This window comes from Mustelus asterias, chromosome 11 (genome assembly GCF_964213995.1).
Source record: "Mustelus asterias chromosome 11, sMusAst1.hap1.1, whole genome shotgun sequence".
Taxonomy (NCBI): Eukaryota; Metazoa; Chordata; class Chondrichthyes; order Carcharhiniformes; family Triakidae; genus Mustelus; species Mustelus asterias.
Window position 1 is genome coordinate 109705252 of NC_135811.1, and position 21178 is coordinate 109726429.

The window sequence follows — 21178 nt, forward strand, 5'->3', positions numbered from 1 at the left end:
ACTCTTCCAGCGCGTGGGGGTTCAAATCCCACTCCAGAGGCTTGGGGACATAATCCAGGCTGTCACTGTCATCGCTCTACTGAGAGAATGCTGCACTGTCAGAGACATCAGCTTTTGGTCAAGATCTTAAACTAAGGCCCAATCTTTCACAATCAGCCCCTTTAGCTGATTGTGAAAGATCCCAAGACACCACTTCGAAGAAAAGCAGTAAAGTTCTCCCCAGAATTCTGGACAACTTTGCTCTGTCAATCAACGCTTAAAGATACCCCCCCACCCACCCTCAAGGGCCATTACAACATTGTTGTTTATGGGATCTTGCTGTGTGCTGGCGTTTTCCTACATTACAACAGTGACTATTTAATGCTTAATTGGGTGTAAAACACTTTGGGAGTTTCTCGAGCTGTGAACAGGCTGCAATAATGTACATTCTATCTTTTTCTTAGTTCCCAATCATTGCTGAGCGATGATGGAGATGGAGGAAGGATTTATCGATCAACTGGCAGCACGTACGGATCAGCAGGATCGTTTGTGAACCTACAGAGTCCTTACCCTGCCTCGCCCAGCTCGTACAAGAGCTCATTCAGTGACCAACATCTGCAACAGGTTTCTGGCAGCCCTGTCGATTACAGGACGGTGCCATACTCCCACAGAGCAGTGAACAATACCATTCAACAAGCAGCCTCTGGCAACAGGAGGGGCAGGCCATCGGTGGACCATGGTAAAACAACGTACAAGATTAAAGAACATTCCAACAGCTGCCCACCATCTGCTGCCAGTTCCTTTACCGATATCCCAATCCTCTTGGTGAATGGAAGCACTCAATACTTGGACCAAGACTCTCGTAAGTTGAAGAATCAAAGACTTCAGTCGAGTTCTTCAAGCACTCTGAGCCTTCCCCTCAATGCCTTTTCCAGTGTTGGATTCTCAAAGGCTTCAAGCACCACCTCCCTCGAAGGTAAGCCAATAAAAGTCTCACTCATTCATTGCGCCTTGTTACCCTCCACTAGCCAATCATCCTGCCCTGTGTCCCATTCTGAGCCTCGTTGGTATCTGGGTAACTCCTTCCCAATCTTCACCTTACTACGTTCCTCCCTAACTCTAAAAATTTATTCAAATCCCTTGTTTTGACCACCCCGTCTGCCAGATCTCAATGTTTCCTCCTCTTTAAGACAGAATTTAATTTATTCTTTGTGAAGTTATTAGAGATGCTTCACTGACACGTTCTTGATGCTGTTGATATCAGTGCTATTGATGGTGTGGAAGTTGCTGATGATAAGGTTAGTGAGCGAACCCACCCAGAGAAACAAGGGCAACAGGCACATGGGAACACCGCCACCTAGACATTTCCCTCCAAATCACTCATCATCCTGACTTGGAAATATATCACCATTCCTTCACTGATCCTGGGTCAAAATCCTGGAACTTCCTCCCTGACAGCACTGTGGGTGTACCTACACCACATGAACTGCAGCGGGTTCAAGAAGGCAGCTCACCCACCACCTTCTCAAGGGGCAATTAGGGATGGGCAATAAATGCTGGTCTAGCCAGCGACACCCACATCCCGTAAATGAATAAAAATAAATGTTTATGACAATGTTAAAGTTGATGATGTGGAAATTGTTCATGATGTTGATATATTTCCCCAATTTGTTATTAACCCATTTCTCTCTAACCCCCTTGTTTGTTCATTCCTACAGATCTCCTACATGATGCACAACCTACGGTTAAATTTGTACAAGACACATCTAAGTATTGGTACAAACCAAATCTCAGCAGGGATCAAGGTAAGGTCAACACTTTGTGCAATTCTTGTGACAACTTATCCAGAATCTATCTCATTCTATAACAATCAGATGCAGTTATTTCAATTCCCCAATCAGGAAGCTGAATCCAGGCTGCCCCATTGGGCTTGAGCAAGTGGTGTGTGTTCATTACTGAGGTTGCCAACTCCTGAGTGTCTCAGCGAGTAAATGAAATGTCAGCACCATTCGCAACTCCTCAGATACTCAAGCAGCAAGACCTGGACAACATTCAGGCTTGGGCCAATAAGTTGCAAATAACATTCAAACCAAGTTTACTGAATATTAACGATAGAGGGTTGGTAGGAGGAGAGGTTCTCAATACAATTAATGTTACCAGGGAGGCAGTGCTTGGTAGACTAATGGGACTGAAGGTGGACAAGTCCCTGGACCCGGATGGAATGCATCCCAGGGTACTGAAAGAAATGTCAGAGGTAATAGCGGATGCGTTAGTGGTTGTTTATCAAAATTCGTTGGATTCTGGGGAAGTGCCGGCGGATTGGAAAATGGCTAATGTTACGCCGCTGTTTAAAAAAGGAAATAGACAAAAGGCGGGTAACTACAGGCCGGTTAGCTTAACGTCTGTAGTTGGGAAAATGCTGGAATCCATCATTAAAGAAGAAATAGCAGGCCATCTGGATAAGAATGGTTCGATTAAGCAGACGCAGCATGGATTCATGAGGGGAAAGTCGTGCTTGACGAACTTGTTGGATTTTTATGAAGATGTGACTAGTGCGGTTGACGGAGGGGAACCGGTGGATGCGGTGTTTTTGGATTTCCAAAAGGCGTTTGATAAGGTGCCTCACAAAAGGTTGCTGAAGAAGATTGGGTCACACGGAGTTGGGGGTAGGGTGTTAGTGTGGATTGGGGATTGGCTATCCGACAGGAAGCAGAGAGTCGGGATAAATGGGTGCTTTTCTGGTTGGCAGATGGTAACTAGTGGCGTGCCGCAGGGATCGGTACTGGGGCCTCAACTATTTACCATTTATATAGACGATCTGGAGGAGGGGACTGAGTGTAGGGTAACAAAGTTTGCAGACGACACAAAGATAAGTGGAAAAGTGAATCGTGTGGAGGGCGTAGAAGATCTGCAGAGAGATTTGGACAGGCTGAGTGAGTGGGCGAGGATCTGGCAGATGGAGTATAACGTTAACAAATGCGAGGTTATTCACTTTGGAAGAAATAATAGCAAATTGGATTATTATCTAAATGGAAAGAAATTAGAACATGCTGCTATGCAGAGGGACCTGGGGGTCCTTGTGCATGAGACGCAAAAACCCAGTCTGCAGGTGCAACAGGTGATCAAGAAGGCTTCATCTTCTTAGCTAGGAATCGCCTCAACCTGAAGGTTTTATGGGATGGCATGGCCGCACGTCCACTCTGGCAGGAGGGATTCGTTCCTCTGGTGGGGAGGAGGGATCGCCCACAGAGTGGCGGCGGACCCCCCTGCCCCTTCCCTCCCCACCGATCGGCCGCAGACTGGCAGCGGACCCCCCCCCGCCTCCCGCCGACCAGAGGATGATCGTCAGAGAGCCGCTCTCTCCACTTTCTGCGCGCTCCGTCAGATATTTTCGAACTGCGCATGCTCAGTTCAGAGCTCCGATCTGTCCGGCAGCGCTAAGCCCCGCCCACAGCGCGGATCGGGCCGGAGCCGGCAAAACGCGTATGGGCGCGCTGGGAAGAGGATTCCAGGCGCGGATCTATTTCACACCCGGATACAGCACTCAGACTCAAAATGGTGAAATCAGGCCTTTGTGTGTTTGTTGTGTGGGGCTAAGTTGTGCTTCTTCAATGTGTTGCAGCTATCAGAATGTTGGAAGATAAAGAGCCAGGTTCATTCGTTGTACGAGAAAGCTCCACATATATCGGCTCATTCGGATTGGCTATGAAAGTCCCTTCAGCAAACCTCAGGAATCCAGAGGAAAGTTCAGGTCTGAGCAATAAATCCGAATAAATATATATTTCATATTGTAACAGAGGTTATGCACATCAGATATTATAACAGGGCATATCTATAATATATAGGAAGGTGTGCATTATATATCATCAGTAAGCAGCTGTGTATATATTGTTACAACCAGTCCCCAGGTGGGAGTGCCCGAATTTGTTAACTTGCCAAACGGGACCCTGATTTTGTTATGCCCGGGATGGGGGGAATGAACTGACCCCCCTTTCCTTATCCAACCCCCCCCTACCACCCTCTGTTGGTCATAACAAAGTTAATTTAAGAAGAATACCTTCCCCCATGGGTATCTCTTCCCAGTCCAAACGTATTTGCTTTGTGGAAGGAGCGAATTGAACCTGGTTTCCCTGAGTCAAAGAAAGAGTAGATTTACCAGAAAGTGAGAACATAATAAAGAACACACACTCACACACACTCACACACACTCACACACACACATTCACACACACATTCACACACACATTCACTCACACACACTCACACTCACACACACTCACACTCACACTCACACTCACTCACACTCACTCACACTCACTCACACTCACTCACACTCACTCACACTCACACTCACTCACACTCACACTCACTCACACTCACTCACACTCACTCACACTCACTCACACTCACACTCACTCACACTCACTCACACTCACACTCACACTCACACTCACTCACACTCACTCACTCACACTCACACACACTCACACACACTCACACACACACACACTCACACACACATTCACACTCACACACACACACACACACACTCACACACACTCACACACTCACACACTCACACACACTCACACACACACACTCACACACACACACTCACACACACACACACATTCACACACACATTCACATTCACACACACACATTCACACTCACACACACACATTCACACTCACACACACACATTCACACTCACACACACACATTCACACTCACACACACACATTCACACACACTCACACACACACACATTTACACTCACACACACACATTCACACACACACACACATTCACACACACTCACACACACACACACACTCACACTCACACACATTCACACACACACATTCACACACATACACACACTCACACACACATTCACACACACACACACACACATTCACACACATTCACACACTGCTCAGCTAAGATAAAACTCCAGGTAAAAGTTTCAAGAAATGCAAATCATTCTTTGATTTGTCCGTGAGGGGTAGTTAGCGTTATGTTGCGGACGTTAAGTTGGGTGATTCCAATCGAGCTGACTCTGGCAGTTTAGCGGTTAGTTTGAAGACACTGGATTCTGCAGGGTGGCTGAGAATCTGTCTGAGTTCCTTTAGCTTATGGCTTTTGCTGAACTTTCCTCCATTCCACATGGAAAGGGAGAGGGATCTTTATTTCTGCCTCCAAGCTTTTTGTCTCTTCGTGTTCCTGTATCACACAGACATAGTAAGAAGTCTCACAACACCAGGTTAAAGTCCAACAGGTTTATTTGGTAGCAAAAGCCACACAAGCTTTCGGAGCTGCAAGCCCCTTCTTCAGGTGAGTGGGAATTCTGTTCACAAACAGAGCACATGACTACCATCGACACCGCAAACTGCCGGCTCCAAGTGGAGAGGATCTCCAAGAAGATCGCGCATATCGACACAGACATCAAGTTTCTACAAAAATAAAAAACCCAGTCCAACGCCGGCATCTCCACATCATGACTCACACAGACATACCAGCGCCAGTACACCCCAGTCAGGTCTGCAGTGTGCTTTTTATCCCAGTGCCCTGTGTAAGTCTTTTGCTGTGGAGATGCCGGCGTTGGACTGGGGTAAACACAGTAAGAAGTCTCACAACACCAGGTTAAAGTCCAACAGGTTTATTTGGTAGCAAAAGCCACACAAGCTTTCGGAACAGGCTGTCCCTTCGTCAGGTGGGTGGGAGTTCTGATCACAAACAGGGCACAAAGACACAAACTCAATTTACATGAATAATGATTGGAATGTGAGTCTTTACAGCTAATCAAGTCTTAAAGGTACAGACAATGTGAGTGGAGGGAGCATTAAGCACAGGTTAAAGAGATGTGTATTGTCTCCAGACAGGACAGCCAGTGAGATTTTGCACATTCAGGCAGGTTGTGGGGGTTACAGATAGTGTGACATGAACCCAATATCCCGGTTGAGGTCGTCCTCATGTGTGTGGAACCTGGCTGTGTGTTCAAACAACCGCACAACCTCAAACAGACAATTGTCCGCAGCAAACTACCCAGCCTTCAGGAGAACAGTGACCACGACACCACACAACCCTGCCACAGCAACCTCTGCAAGACGTGCCAGATCATCGACACAGATGCCATCATCTCACGTGAGAACACCATCCACCAGGTACACGGTACATACTCTTGCAACTCGGCCAACGTTGTCTACCTGATACGCTGCAGGAAAGGATGTCCCGAGGCATGGTACATTGGGGAGACCATGCAGACGCTACGACAACGGAAAAATGAACACCGCTCGACAATCACCAGGCAAGACTGTTCTCTTCCTGTTGGGGAGCACTTCAGCGGTCACGGGCATTTAGCCTCTGATCTCCGGGTAAGCGTTCTCCAAGGCGGTCTTCATGACACACAACACAGAGTCGCTGAGCAGAGACTGATAGCCAGGTTCCACACACATGAGGATGGCCTCAACCGGGATATTGGGTTCATGTCACACTATCTGTAACCCCCACAACCTGCCTGGATGTGCAGAATCTCACTAACTGTCCTGTCTGGAGACAATACACATCTCTTTAACCTGTGCTTAATGCTCCCTCCACTCACATTGTCTGTACCTTTAAGACTTGATTAGCTGTAAAGACTCACATTCCAATCATTATTCATGTAAATTGAGTTTGTGTCTTTGTGCCCTGTTTGTGATCAGAACTCCCACCCACCTGACGAAGGGACAGCCTGTTCCGAAAGCTTGTGTGGCTTTTGCTACCAAATAAACCTGTTGGACTTTAACCTGGTGTTGTGAGACTTCTTACCAGGTGAAGATAGCCCAAGGAGACAGTGAGATGCCTGGCTTATCTCACGGATGAGTATCAGAGTTACCCGAAATATAAACAGAACAGTTCCTGTCTGGACAGTCCCAGCAATGAGTCTGACTTACTGGGAGCAAGTGAATGTACAAATCCAATTGAGATGAATGGATGGAAAACTGTGGATCATCGTGTGTTCCACACTCTGATTCCTGATTCAAAAGGTGGGATTGACCCTGGGAACAGGAAATATTCCCCCTGTTCGATGGGGCTATCAAAGCAAGAGTCAGTCAGAGAGAGAGTCACAGTGTTGGGCCTCCCTGAGCCACACAGAGCTCGGGATCGATGAGCTGTCGGTTTTCTTGGTGGGGAGTTTAGTTTGCTGTGTTTTGGGGTTTATCCCACACACACTCACTCATTCCGCGATTGCTAACTCTCACCAAGGTCTCAGTTTACTGCCCTTTCATTGATGCTAGCTTTGATCTCAGACCAAGAAGCAAGACTGAACCCCGGGAAAGTCATTCTCATCCGTCCCAATACTGGGGTAATGTGAAGAGAAGGATTGACAGCCAGAGACAGGGAGAGTGAGAGAGAGAGATGGGCGGAGAGACAGAGACACAATTACATCGACAGATATAATTATATACTATAAACAGAATAAAAAGATAGTTAACCTCTCAATTTCTAATTCTCTGCTTCCCTTTGTAAACAGATTCATCCAATGAGTTGATTCGACATTTCTTAATTGAATTCTCTCGGAAAGGAGTGTGTTTGAAAGGATCTACCCAGGAGCCCTATTTCGGTAAGGAGTGTTCCACTGGCTCCCTCTCCGTGACAGCACGAACTCCGTTTCAGGCACTGCTCGTCCTGTCGGTCTGGAGTCACTGTCTGTATCCCCCCCCTCCCCGAACTATCCCTCACGCTGCACTGAGACATACTGAGAATCTGCCGCTATTAACCATGGTCCTTTCTCTGTTTCTCCCACAGGGAGCCTGTCAGCTCTTGTGTACCAGCACTGCATCTCTGCCATGAGTTTACCCTGCAAACTGAACTTACCCAAGGAAGGTGAGGACCAAAACCAGCAAAACTGTCACACGACAGGGGTCAGGATGAGGAATGGTCAGGGTTAAGGGTCACAATGGGGTCAAGGCTGTGGGGGTAGGGTCACAGCTGGGTTGGAGTATTGGCCAAGTTCAGGGTGGGGTCGGGGTAGGGCCAAGGGCAGGTCAGGGGTCATGTTGGGCCTCAGTCAAGGCTGCTGATGGGGTAAGGTCAGGGGTCAAGTTGGGGTTAGAGCCCACCCACTAAGAGCTGCTTCATAACAATAAAACCTCCACACATGTCGGGCTAAGATGGATAATTCACCGCCCTTTACATCATCGAACTGTGTGGACAATATTTAAACTGGACAGTCCACCCTGCCTCACACTGTAGCCTTGCTTCTCTTTACCCTTTACCCTGACCCTCCCGATTATATTCATCAAGACCCCAGTTGGCAGCAGTGAGGTTCTAGGTGCTGTACACATTTACTGAGCTGTGTGGCAGCTCTGATTGAGAGCACCGAGCTCTGGGGTCTTTGAGAGAAGGAAGAGTAAATCAAAGGCCCAATCCCAGTGAGGGCTGTGGTCACTCGTACCCAAGCAGCCAGAGGCCTAACCCCTGGGCCCTGACTCCCCACCCACCCCCCTCCCCCCAATCCCAGGCCTTGACCCTGACCCCTGGGCCCTGACTCCCCACCCCAATCCCGGCCCCTGACCCTCAACCCGGGCCCTGACCTCTGACCTCGGCCTGCAAAGGGCCATCAGCCTCACATTCAGAGTCACTGGGACATTTTAGGTGAGTTGGGGAGGGGCTATAAGATGGAGGAAGAAGGGGAGAGTGAGTCAAAAGGACCAGCGAATGGGCCGGAACATTTTGACAGTGAAGAACTCTCTCAGTTCCTTCCTTAATAAACTGTTTTTTTTTATTTTCCAGAATGTTTCAATGATAAAAGTGAAGAAAGCAGTCCTGAATCGACAGACAGTGCATCTCCTGTGAGAAAGCAGAGCGCAGGTCAGTGAAACCGTCACAGAGAGAGCGGGGTACAGATTAAACCCCCACTGTCACAGAGAGAGCGGGGTACAGGTTAAACCCCCACTGTCACAGAGAGAGCGGGGTACAGGTTAAACCCCCACTGTCACAGAGAGAGCGGGGTACAGGTTAAAAACCTCCATCACAGAGAGAGCGGGGTACAGATTAAACCCCCACTGTCACAGAGAGAGCGGGGTACAGGTTAAACCCCCACTGTCACAGAGAGAGCGGGGTACAGGTTAAAGCCCCCTGTCACTGAGAGAGCGGGGTACAGGTTAAAGCCCCCTGTCACTGAGAGAGCGGGGTACAGGTTAAAACCCTCCATCACAGAGAGAGCGGGGTACAGGTTAAAACCCCCTGTCACTGAGAGAGCGGGGTACAGGTTAAAGCCCCCTGTCACTGAGAGAGCGGGGTACAGGTTAAAACCCTCCATCACAGAGAGAGCGGGGTACAGGTTAAAACCCCCTGTCACTGAGATACAAGGGAACAGGTTAAAATATTTTATATTTGAGTTGACAGTTGTTGCAGGATCAGCCCTTCTCTCTCAGACCTGATGGAAATGGAAATACTTTCTGATCTGATATCACTTTGTAATTTATTGTCTGAAGTGAGAACCTAATAGATTGTGTCTCACTGAGATCCGAGACTTTTCAAACTTGATTCAGTGTCTGTGCGGAGATTCGTTGCTGTTACAAACTATTCACAAAGTTAGTGAAAGTGTTGAGACCTTCCCTGAGACACCTCTCAGTTTAATGCAGAAGAATGATTTTTCATTCGGATGTTACAGAGTTACTGACACAGCGACTGGGATGCCCCATTTACACCATCACCATGGTAACAGTCGGGACTGTTTTGGGGTGATTATGGAGCCCCCATTCTCTAGGTACAGCCAATCCGGTTTCCACAAGGACTGAATAACTCCCTCTGAGGAGACATCAAACCGAGACCCCCATCTACCCCACCCCCCGCCGCCCTGCCTCCCCCCCCCCCCCCACACCCCCCCCCCCCCCCCCCCCCCACCCCCCCCCCCTGCCCCCCGGGTGACTAAAAAAATCACAGGCCCAGATTTTGAAGAACAGGAAATTTCTCCTGTGATCCGAAGGGAAATATTTTAGCCAGAATCACTGAACCGATTCTCCGGCCCATTCTCACACTGCTGTTTATGGGATCTTGCTGTGTGCAGATTGGCTGCTGTGTCTCTTACATCACAGCATTGGTGACAGAGATAACATGTGCCTGATTGGCTGTGAGGTTCTTTGGGTTGTCCTGTGGATGGGGAAGTTGCTGTGGAAATGCAGGAGTTTTATCTGGAGCGAGAGCAGGATGTTAATGGGTGTTCTTCCTTCCACAGTCTGTTCCGTTCTGTATTTGAACTCGGTAACCATGGAGTCTCTGACTGGCCCACAGGCCGTCCTCAAAGCCGCTTCGCTCACTCTGGAAAAAGAGCCACTGCCGCAAGCCGCCATCGTCCAGTTTAAAGTGTCGGAACAAGGCATCACCCTGACAGACAGCAAGAGAAAGTGAGGGGCTCCGCTTACATTGTCCCGTCGGGGTAAAGGCCGCCTTGCGACGGGGATTGCTGTCTCCCCCAAGCAGAATGTTACCCTGCAATCTGAACTCAGCGGGAGGGAGTGGGAGTGGTGAGGGGGGGTGGGGGTGGCGGGAGGGGGGGGGGGTGGGGGTGGGAGGCGGGAGGGTGATCTATGGGTAGAGTGAAATCTAGTCACCTTTGACACCCTTCCCAGTGGAACAACATAATGGGAGCAGGATATGGACCCCAGAGGGGAGCCTGGGAACAGGCACTGGTTCAGTCAGTGCCGAGGTAGGGGCTCTCTCAGACAGGAGGGGCAGGTCCGAGGGTCCGCTGCGGAGGAGGAAGTATTTCTGCAGCTCCCAGTCTCACACAAGTTGACCTTCAGAAAGATGTGAAGCATCATTAATCTGGGCACCTTCACCCACAATCCGATCTGCATCCGATTTCCCCGTGCAGACTGCATTGAGGACAATCCCTCGGGAACTTGCCAACTGATTTAACACAGCTCCCGAAACTCAGGAATAAATGTCATAGCCAGCGCATGGGTGTGGAACCCTGCTGCGATTCCAACTCCCCCTCAATCACAGTAAGATGTCTCACAACACCAGGTTAAAGTCCAACAGGTTTATTTGGTAGCACGAGCTTTCGGAGCACTGCTCCTTCATCAGGTGAGTGCAATGGTCTGCGACCAGGAGCTGCAGTGAGTTGCAGCAGGGGGTTGGTGAAACTGGGAGGACCAGCTCCAAGCTGGGCTGAAGGGCCGCTTTCACCCCCCACCCCACCCCCCCCACCCTGCCGTTAGATCCTCAACCACATTCCACAGAGGAGATTTTTCCAGTTGTGTTTTTAAGGGGTTAATCGACAGAGAACCGGTTAACCTGATGTACAGGGTCACAGGGTTCGTCACCTTTAGCTGTTGATTTGATTGGTTTGTGTTGGAGGTGATTTAAATCTACCTTAATTCCTTCTGCTTTTTCTTTGCAGACTTTTCTTCAGGCGACACTATCCTGTTAATTCCGTCAATCACTGCGGTCTGGACCCTCTGCAAAGGAGGTGAGTCGATAATCGACGTGTTTGTACAGGTGCAGCCTGAACTAAACTGCCGAGTGAGTGAGAGAGAGAGCCTGAACTACCCCCCCTCTGCAACTTCAACACCAACAGCAATGAGCTGAGATTGGGGCAAAGCCAGTGGCTCTGGGCAAAGGGAACTGCATTTCAACATCACTGATTGGAGATGTTGCTAAACCAAGTGAGGCAAGTTTGGACTCAGTGCTGAGGTCATAGCAAAGAGCCCCACCCTGGCTTAATGACTGTTCCTCTTCTGAAGCTCCACCAAACACATCAATGTTCAAAGTAAAAACATTTTAGGCAGACAGAATGATTAATGTGTTTTGAAGCAGATTTTTACCAGAGGTAAACAGCTGCCTGCGGTGTCCACGGGGAATCAGGCGTTGATTCATCAGCGTGCGGGGATCGATGTTAGACCATCGAGATAACTAATCCTGAGGGAAGGGGCACTTCCTTCATCAGTGAAATAAAGCCCTGCATTCAGATAGCACCTTTCACAACTTCAGGAAGCCCCAAAACACTTGGCCAAGTACTGCTGGTAAAGTTGGCAGCCAATTTACACACAGCAAGATCCCACAAACAACAATCTGAAAAGGGCCAGACCTGGCCCTCAGCTGCTGACTGAGGGATAAATATTGGACCCAGGAGAACTGGAGGCGGGGGGGGGGGGGGGGGGGTGGACAGAGGAACCTTAGTTTAACATTTGTCCTGAAGGTGCTCAGTCTTCGCAGAGAGGGGGCGGCAAACACATCAACTCGAGTTTCAATCCCTCACTGAAATCCCAGATTAGTAACTTTAGCAGAATGGCTGGGCGCAGGAAGCTGACATTTATCAGCAGTGAGGGGTGTGTGTTCATTAATCCACTGAACCTGGACATTGCCAGATTTAAAACCACCAGCATCCATTTATATACCTATACCATTAGGCAGTCACATGACCCAGTTATTGACCAATCTCTATCACTGAGACCTGGGTAATGAGTTAAGGAAATTTCCCAGTGAAGGAGAGATTCGGGAACCTGTTCCTCCTGAACACAATCCACTGATTATTGATTATTCACACACTGCCAATATTCAAACAATTCTTCTTTGGAATGAATAGTACATTACCAGCATCGATCACTCATTTCCACAGGTCCGTTTTCCTGTTTGAAGTTTTTGATGAATTCTGGTGTCTAAATTCCCGCAGCATTTCCATTCACGCTCCCTCCCAGAACTCCAGGCTGATTGGCTCATTCAGCATTGTTAACCAATCCAGCCTTGGAGCAGACACACTTCAGGCAGCGTAACCCCAGAAATTCTCCCTAATCGAGAGAAAGTCAGCTTTACTCAACATTCTTTGACTTGCGGTTAGAGTTGAGATGTTAACAGGTTAATCTCCCTGTGCCAGTATAGGAGAGGCAGATGTGGAGTCAACGCCTTCACTAACCTTGTCAATGGGAACCAATATTCCTCAAGCCATTCGATCAAGTGTAGCTTCACTGAGCATTCTGTGCATGGCTGTTTGTGGGATCTTCCTGTGCTGTGTCTGTCTCCATAGCAACAGTCAGAGCCATTCATTGCATGCAGGTGAACCTTTTAAAACTGCCACAGAATCAGAGTGTTTGAGAGAGTCACCAAGAGATATTTACACCTTTCTCTTTTGTATTTTATAGGTGGCGAAAGGATAATGAACCCTCCAGGTAAGAATCCGCTCAAAGAACAACGGCAGATTCTTGCGAATGTCGGTGTGACAACGCTCTCATTGTCCAGCCTGAACCTGCCTGCTGGTCACCTTGCCTAGGGGTCTGGGTCTGCCCTGCACCTTGTCCAGACTTAGACTGAATTGACTTTGCAGGAGCAAGGAGAGGGTTAAATCAGACCTGCTCCCCCCCCAATCCCCACCCCAACATTGTCCCTGCTGGAACCTGGCTGAGGGTCAGGGTTCAGGGTTCAGGCGAGCATTGCTGGATTGTGTCCCAGTTTATTATACAGTTTACAACTTCACCAATTAAACTGCTCACTGAGCGCACTGATTGGCTCACACTCATTGTGAACCCATTGGAATCCTCTCCTCTTGAGTGTCAAAGGTCAAAGGGCAACTTCCCAAATTGGGGAGGAGATGCTGTCCCATTGGTGGAGAGAATCTACCAATGGCAGGAAGTGTCTGTGCTGACAAGCTGAGGAGCCACATGGGTGTTGCGTGACATTGCGTGATGTTGTATGATTCTGTATGTGCCTGTTTGTCATTGTGATGTTTGGTCCTCGGCAGATTAAGCATTAACGGGGGACTGAGGAATAGCAGTGTCCAATGTATGATGTATAGAGCCACATGGTAATAGACTCTAGAAGCTCTGCATTCTAGAAAGCAGCACCAATGGCGTTATGTTGCAACTGTACACAACTCTGGTGCGGCCGCACTTGGAGTACTGTGTGCAGTTCTGGTCCCCACATTACAGGAAGGATGTGGAGGCTTTGGAGAGGGTGCAGAGGAGGTTTACCAGGATGTTGCCTGGTATGGAGGGGAGATCCTATGAGGAGAGGCTGAGGGATTTGGGATTGTTTTCGCTGGAAAGGCGGCGGCTAAGAGGGGATCTTATTGAAACATATAAGATGATTAGAGGTTTAGATAGGGTGGATAGTGATAGCCTTTTTCCTCTGATGGAGAAATCCAGCACGAGGGGGCATGGCTTTAAATTGAGGGGGGGTAGTTATAGAACCGATGTCAGGGGTAGGTTCTTTACCCAGAGGGTGGTGAGGGATTGGAATGCCCTGCCAGCATCAGTAGTAAATGCGCCTAGTTTGGGGGCGTTTAAGAGATCCGTAGATAGGTTCATGGACGAAAAGAAATTGGTTTAGGTTGGAGGGTCACAGTTTTTTTTTAACTGGTCGGTGCAACATCGTGGGCCGAAGGGCCTGTTCTGCGCTGTAATGTTCTATGTTCTATGTTCTAATGCATGGCAGTAACCTGGATCTATAAATAGTTAATGATTAACAATAAACGGTTCATGTTTTTCTGCATGAGTCTCGAGACCTCCTCATTGAGACATCAAACAAACCCATAATGTAACATGATGCCTAACAACCAGCACTTACCAAAACAGTCAGTTACCATTGAAACGCTCCCCTCTGGTAAACCTCACCGACCTGCAATGGGGAGGGGGTGGCAGGGGGGTGGGGGGGGGGGGTGCATTGTGAGCACCGAGCGCAATATCTGGGCCTTGACAGAAACTGGTTCATAGGGACAGGAGGAGGCCATTCAGCCCCAAAAGCCTGTCCTGCCTGCCATTTAAATCAATCATGGCTATTGTGTATTTTAACTCCAAACATCATCTTTCGTTCCTCACCTTTAATTCCTTTAGCCAACAAATCCATCGACAATGAACTTTTCAGAGCATTGTAAGCACCACCTTTAAAGGGTCACACACAAAGTTGGAGTTAATGGGATACAAGTCCAACCAACAAATTAGGAGGAAGTGTCTGCCCCTTTAATTCCCCCCTCCACCATCCCCAACCCAGACCCCGTTCCCGGACTTTTGGGGAAATGAGGATCAGGCTGTGTGATAACAGAGAGACTGAATGTGAGAGACTGAGTGAGTGACCGTGAGAGACTGAGTGAGTGACCGTGAGAGACTGAGTGAGTGACCATGGGAGGCTGAGTGAGTGACCATGGGAGGCTGAGTGAGTGACCGTGAGAGACTGACTGACTGAGAGAGAGACTGCGTGAGCATTGGTTGACACCCCTTCAAATATATCCCACCAATCGAGGTGAGGAATGTAAAATGGGCTCGGCGGAGAGGCCAGCGATCCATTCGGGAATTGAATCATTGAGTCCAGGGGGAAATGTTGTTTGATTGACAGCTTTGGCTATTTGACCTCTGCTGTCATTTTCACAATGTTTATTTACACAAGATTAAGAGGGTTCATGTGCTTGCTGTTTCAGCTATTGATACTTTAAAGGGCCTGATTAACACTTGTATTTGACTGGAGTTTGTTTTTAAGAAAGTGAAAAGTTATTTTTGAAGTTATTTTTGCGCATCCTACTGCCTCAACAAGGTTCATTGGTTTCATACTGTGTATAGTGGGTATGGAAAGCTTGGCATTGGGGGGGGGCACGAGGGGCTATAGGGGGTGGAGGGCATGAGGTGGCAAGTATAGGGCATCAGGAGTGTGTGAGGGGGTGAGGGAGGTTCTTACTGTTTTCATTTTGAGCAGTAAGAAGTTCCGAGGCCAGTCACGCCCTCAGTCCAGTGTCCCTCTGTCTGTCTCCAGTGTCCATAGTCCAGTGTCCCTCTGTCTGTCTCCAGTGTCCACAGCCCAGTGTCCCTCTGTCTGTCTCCAGTGTCCACAGCCCAGTGTCCCTCTGTCTGTCTCCAGTGTCCACAGCCCAGTGTCCCTCTGTCTGCCTCCAGTGTCCCTCAGTCTGTCTCCAGTGTCCCTCAGTCTGTCTCCAGTGTCCACAGCCCATTGTCCCTCTGTCTGCCTCCAGTGTCCCTCAGTCTGTCTCCAGTGTCCACAGTCCAGTGTCCCTCTGTCTGTCTCCAGTGTCCACAGTCCAGTGTCCCTCTGTCTGTCTCCAGTGTCCACAGCCCATTGTCCCTCTGTCTGCCTCCAGTGTCCCTCTGTCTGCCTCCAGTGTCCCTCTGTCTGCCTCCAGTGTCCCTCTGTCTGCCTCCAGTCTTTACCAGGGTCAGCTGGCCCAACTCCAGCCTGTAGTTCCCCCCACTCTCCACCTCCCACCTGTAATGAAACACCCGAGCTTGTGGGAAATTTCTCCCTGGATGAGTTGTCCAAGAGGGAATTTTCCCAATTCCCGCAGCTCATGAGGAGAATGAATGAAAATCCAGTTTTCAGTTGTCGGTTTAATGATTTATTTTTAGGATGATTTAGAGTTTTTATATTTTGAAATGCTGAATGTTCTAATGATCCATTTTTCAATTTTATTTTCAGGATATTTGCATTTGTGGCGAAGAAACAAAGCAGCTCGTCAGAAAATGTCTGTCACCTGTTTGCAGAGTTTGAACAAGATCACTCTGCTCACTTCATCATCAATCTCGTGTCCAAAATCCTACTGGAACCACAACAGAAATAGCGGATAGTTCCAGAGAACACTCACATGTACATGGCGTGTTGGTTCCCCAGCCTTGTTGGTACGCTGACCTTGTTGGTACGCTGACCTTGTTGGTACCCTGACCTTGTTGGTACCCCAGCCTTGTTGGTTCCCCAGCCTTGTTGGTACGCTGACCTTGTTGGTACACCAGCCTTGTTGGTTCCCCAGCCTTGTTGGTTCCCCAGCCTTGTTGGTACACCAGCCTTGTTGGTACGCTGACCTTGTTGGTACACCAGCCTTGTTGGTTCCCCAGCCTTGTTGGTTCCCCAGCCTTGTTGGTAGGCTGACCTTGTTGGTTCCCCAGCCTGGTTGGTACACCAGCCTTGTTGGTACACCAGCCTGGTTGGTTCCCCAGCCTGGTTGGTTCCCCAGGAGTTATTTCCAGTCAGTGTCACTCAGTCCTGGAGCCTGACACATGGCAGTTGGACTATTGAACATCCATCATTGTGGAACCAAGAAATTGGCACTCAAATCACGGCGAGGGTGTCAGAGATATTCCGTGAAGGCTTCTGGAATGCCAAATGTTGCCTCTTGCTTACTAACTGCAGCCAATCACTAGAGGAGTCATTGTGGATCTTTCATTGAGAGCAGGCTTCAAGTTGTTTATGTACAGGGGGCTGTGATGAAATGATTTTCCAGTGTGGCTCTGTATCAGTGTCTGCAATGTGTGCACTTTTTAATAACTCCTTTTATATCGAGACCACAGCATCTGTTTCCTATTTGTGAAATATGTACCAAATGAAAATGTTCCACAGCTTTGACGTGCACAGTTTATGAGACGTGGGTGTCGCTGGCTAGGCCAGCATTTATTACCCATCCCGTATTGTCCCTGCGAACCATGATAAAATCCCTACAGCACAGGAGGAGGCCATTCGGCCCATCGAGTCTGCACCGCCTCAGCATCTTACCAAGGCCCAGGCACCCACCTGATCCCCGTAACATCTAACCCACTTAACCTGTACAACTTGAGACACTAAGGAGCAATTTAGCATGGCCAATCCACCTAAGCTGGTGGTGAGCTGCCTTCTTGAACTACTGCAGTCCCTGAGGTGTAGGTACACCCACAGTGTTGTTGGGGAGGGAGTTCCAGCATTTTGACCCAGCGACAGTGAAGGAACGGCCGATATATTTCCACATCAGGATGGTGAGTGACTTGGAGGAGAATCTCCAGGTGGGGGTGTTCCCATGTATCTGCTGCCCTTGTCCTTCTAGATGGAAGTGGTTGTGGGTTTGGAAGGTGCTGCCTAAGGAGCCTTGGTGAGTTCCTGCTGTACATCCTGTGATATGTTCATCTCATCTCAACAACGTTCTTGATTCCCTTCATTCCACTTTGATACTGACCTTCACCCTGGACCCCTCAATCCTTTCACCCGAGTTACTGAGCATAAGGCAGTGCAGAGGGACATTGCTGAAGTTTAAACCTGTTCATTGTGCGCAGTGTTAATCGTGTCTCGCTGTGTCAGTTGCAGCAACTCCAGTCGGGAGCCTGAGGGAGGAACAAGGTAGGAACTGACACTCTGATGCAAAGACAATAAAATGATGCAGCTCAAAATGAGACCCTTCAGCTCATCATAGCTGTGCTAGCCCTTTGAAAGTGCTCCCTTCTCTTTACCTCATAACCTTGTCAACATTTTGTCTTCAGTTATTGATCCAGTTCTCGATAGAACGCTAACAGTCCACACCTTCCAGATCACTAACCATGCACTGCCTTACAGATCCTCACTTCCAATTGCTCTCAATCTGTGTCCCTCTGGTTGACTCACCTTCCCGATTCTCACCACATTTCCTCCTGATTTGGAACACCTCTTCACCTTCTCTGCTCCAAGGAGAACAATCCCAGATTCTCCAAACTCTCCACATTCACTGAAGTCCCAAATCCCTGGAAAGATTCCAATAAATCTCCTCTGCACCTTCCTATAGACCATGAAATCCTCTCTAAAGGGTGAAACCCAGAATTAAACACCTAACCTGACAATTTAGTCTAACTTTGCAAACTTATTGTTCCAACATCTTGGTTTAAATTTATACCATTTTAATTTAAACCGTCTCTCCCCCTGCCTTTGGACATCTATCACTTTACACATCTCCGCATTAAACTGTCCATTTTCCCAGTCTGTCCTCCTGAGATTTGTTACTATTCTTTGTTGTTTACGACATTTCCGAGTTTTATATCATCTGTCAACTTTGAAACGATGTCCTATTGATCCAAGCCGAGGTCATGAATATCTATTGGAAGGAGCAGTGTTCCTCGCACTGACCCAGGGAACACCAGCTCTGTATATTTCCATCTCAACTGAAAAATAACCAGTTCCCACCGTCCTTGCTGCTGTCCTTTTGATGATTGGATATTTAATCCCATGGACTTTGATTTTGCCAACAAGTCTATTCTGTGACATTGTGTCAAACACCTTCTGAAGGTCCAAATACACGTCATCCACATAACCCTTAGAAAGCCTTAGTTCATCCAAAACTCACCTGAGGAAGGAGCAGTGATGCAAAAACTCGTGATTCCAAATAAACCTGTTGGACTTTAACCTGGTGTTGTGAGACTTCTGACTGTGCCCCACCCCAGTCCAACGCCGGCATCTCCACATAGAGTCATAGAGGTTTACAGCATGGAAACAGGCCCTTCGGCCCAACTTGTCCATGCCGCCCTTATTTTTTTAAAACCCCTAAGCTAATCCCAATTGCCCGCATTTGGCCCATATCCCTCTATACCCATCGTACCCATGTAACTATCTAAATGCTTTTTAAAAGATAAAATTGTACCCGCCTCTACTACTACCTCTGGCAGCTTGTTCCAGGCACTCACCATCCTCTGTGTGAAAAAATTGCCCCTCTGGACACTTTTGTATCTCTCCCCTCTCACCTTAAACCTATGCCCTCTAGTTTTAGACTCCCCTACCTTTGGGAAAAGATATTGACTATCTACCTTGTCTATGCTCCTCATTATTTTATAGACCTCTATAAGGTCACCCCTCAGCCTCCTATGCTCCAGAGAAAAAAGACCCAGTCTATTCAGCCTCTCCTTATAACTCAATCCATCAAGTCCCGGTAGCATCCTAGTAAATCTTTTCTGCACTCTTTCTAGTTTAATAATATCCTTTCTATAATAGGGTGACCAGAATTGCACACAGTATTCCAAGTGTGGCCTTACCAATGTCTTGTACAACTTCAACAAGACGTCCCAACTCCTGTATTCAATGTTCTGACCGATGAAACCAAGCATGCCGAATGCCTTCTTCACCACTCTGTCCACCTGTGACTCCACTTTCAAGGAGCTATGAACATGTACCCCTAGATCTCTTTGTTCTGTAACTCTCCACAACACCCTACCCCTGCCCTGGTTCAATCTACCAAAATGCATCACCTCGCATTTGTCTAAATTAAACTCCATCTGCCATTCGTCAGCCCAACGGCCCAATTGATCAAGATCTGTCTTCACTGTCCACTACGCCACCAATCTTGGTGTCATCTGCAAACTTACTAACCATGCATCCTATATTCTCATCAAAAACTCAATCAGGTTAGTCCAATGTGATTCGCTAATGAGTTACTCCTTTTATTGCAAGTTGTTTATTGATGAGTGAGGTAATGATTGTCCAATTGCATGGGACAGAGAAACCTCCTTGTTTTGAAGAGTTTAAAGTGTATAATTGAGCAGGTAGTATCACATCCTAATCAGTTTAAACATTGTGATTAAAACTGTATAAAAATCATTCTGAGATCAAACACTGGAAAGTCGTTTTTTTCAAAGAAAGGCTCTCGCAGCCAATGTGCCTCTGTCCTGCAATTGGATTCTCTCCTTGAGAAATTCCAGCTTAACTCATTCTCTCCACCTCTCTGGAGTGGGGACATGTTCTCATAGAATCCCTACAGTGCAGAAGGCGGCCATTCAGCCCATCGAGTCTGCACCGACCACAATCCTACCCGGGCCCTATCCCCATACCCCATGCATTTAACCTGGCTAGTCCCCCTGACACAAAGGGGCAATTTAGCATGGCCAATGCACCTAACCTGAACATCTTTGGACTGACTCAAAGGAAAGAGTTGACGCTAACATTAATCTCAGCCTGACTTCAAGATACTGAACCCGGGGCCCAGCTGGATCAGTAAAGAACATAAGAACATAAGAAATAGGAGCAGGAGTAGGCCATCTAGCCCCTCGAGCCTGCCCCGCCATTCAATAAGATCATGGCTGATCTGACGTGGATCAGTACCACTTACCCGCCTGATCCCCATAACCCTTAATTCCCTTACCGATCAGGAATCCATCCATCCGCGCTTTAAACATATTCAGCGAGGTAGCCTCCACCACCCCAGGAGCTTCCCCACACTGTGACTGTGTCCGACATGGAACCCCGCTTCTCACTCACTCAGCCCAGTGACTCCTTCATTAATTTCTCTGGGAGAAATGTGAGCGGAGTTTCTGGGATGTTCAGGAATGGGTGCTGTGATTGTTATCCTGGTTTGGTTATCAGGATGAAGCCAGTGTGAGGGTGATGTGGAAAGGGTTACTGGGATAACGTTGACAGCAGGTGCACTGAGGGTTGGACTGCTCTGTGGTCTAGACGATGTGTCTGTGCGGTGAGACTACACTTACCTGCAGCAACAAGATGAGTTTGGATAATTGAA

The 21178-nt window shown here is 48.2% G+C and overlaps 1 protein-coding gene across 1 annotated transcript in view; it reads left to right on the forward strand.

The window, feature by feature from the left end:
* Positions 1–17302, forward strand: part of LOC144500805 (tensin-4-like) — a 29615-nt gene extending 12313 nt beyond the window's left edge. Inside the window, exons 5-14 of the mRNA XM_078224270.1 lie at positions 444–955; positions 1698–1784; positions 3602–3730; positions 7496–7585; positions 7771–7848; positions 8758–8835; positions 10205–10373; positions 11372–11440; positions 13110–13136; positions 16384–17302. Coding sequence (XP_078080396.1) covers positions 444–955; positions 1698–1784; positions 3602–3730; positions 7496–7585; positions 7771–7848; positions 8758–8835; positions 10205–10373; positions 11372–11440; positions 13110–13136; positions 16384–16525 — 1381 coding nt within the window. The 3' untranslated portion in view covers positions 16526–17302. The remainder of the gene's footprint in view (positions 1–443; positions 956–1697; positions 1785–3601; positions 3731–7495; positions 7586–7770; positions 7849–8757; positions 8836–10204; positions 10374–11371; positions 11441–13109; positions 13137–16383) is intronic.
* The last annotated feature ends 3876 nt before the right edge of the window (positions 17303–21178 follow it).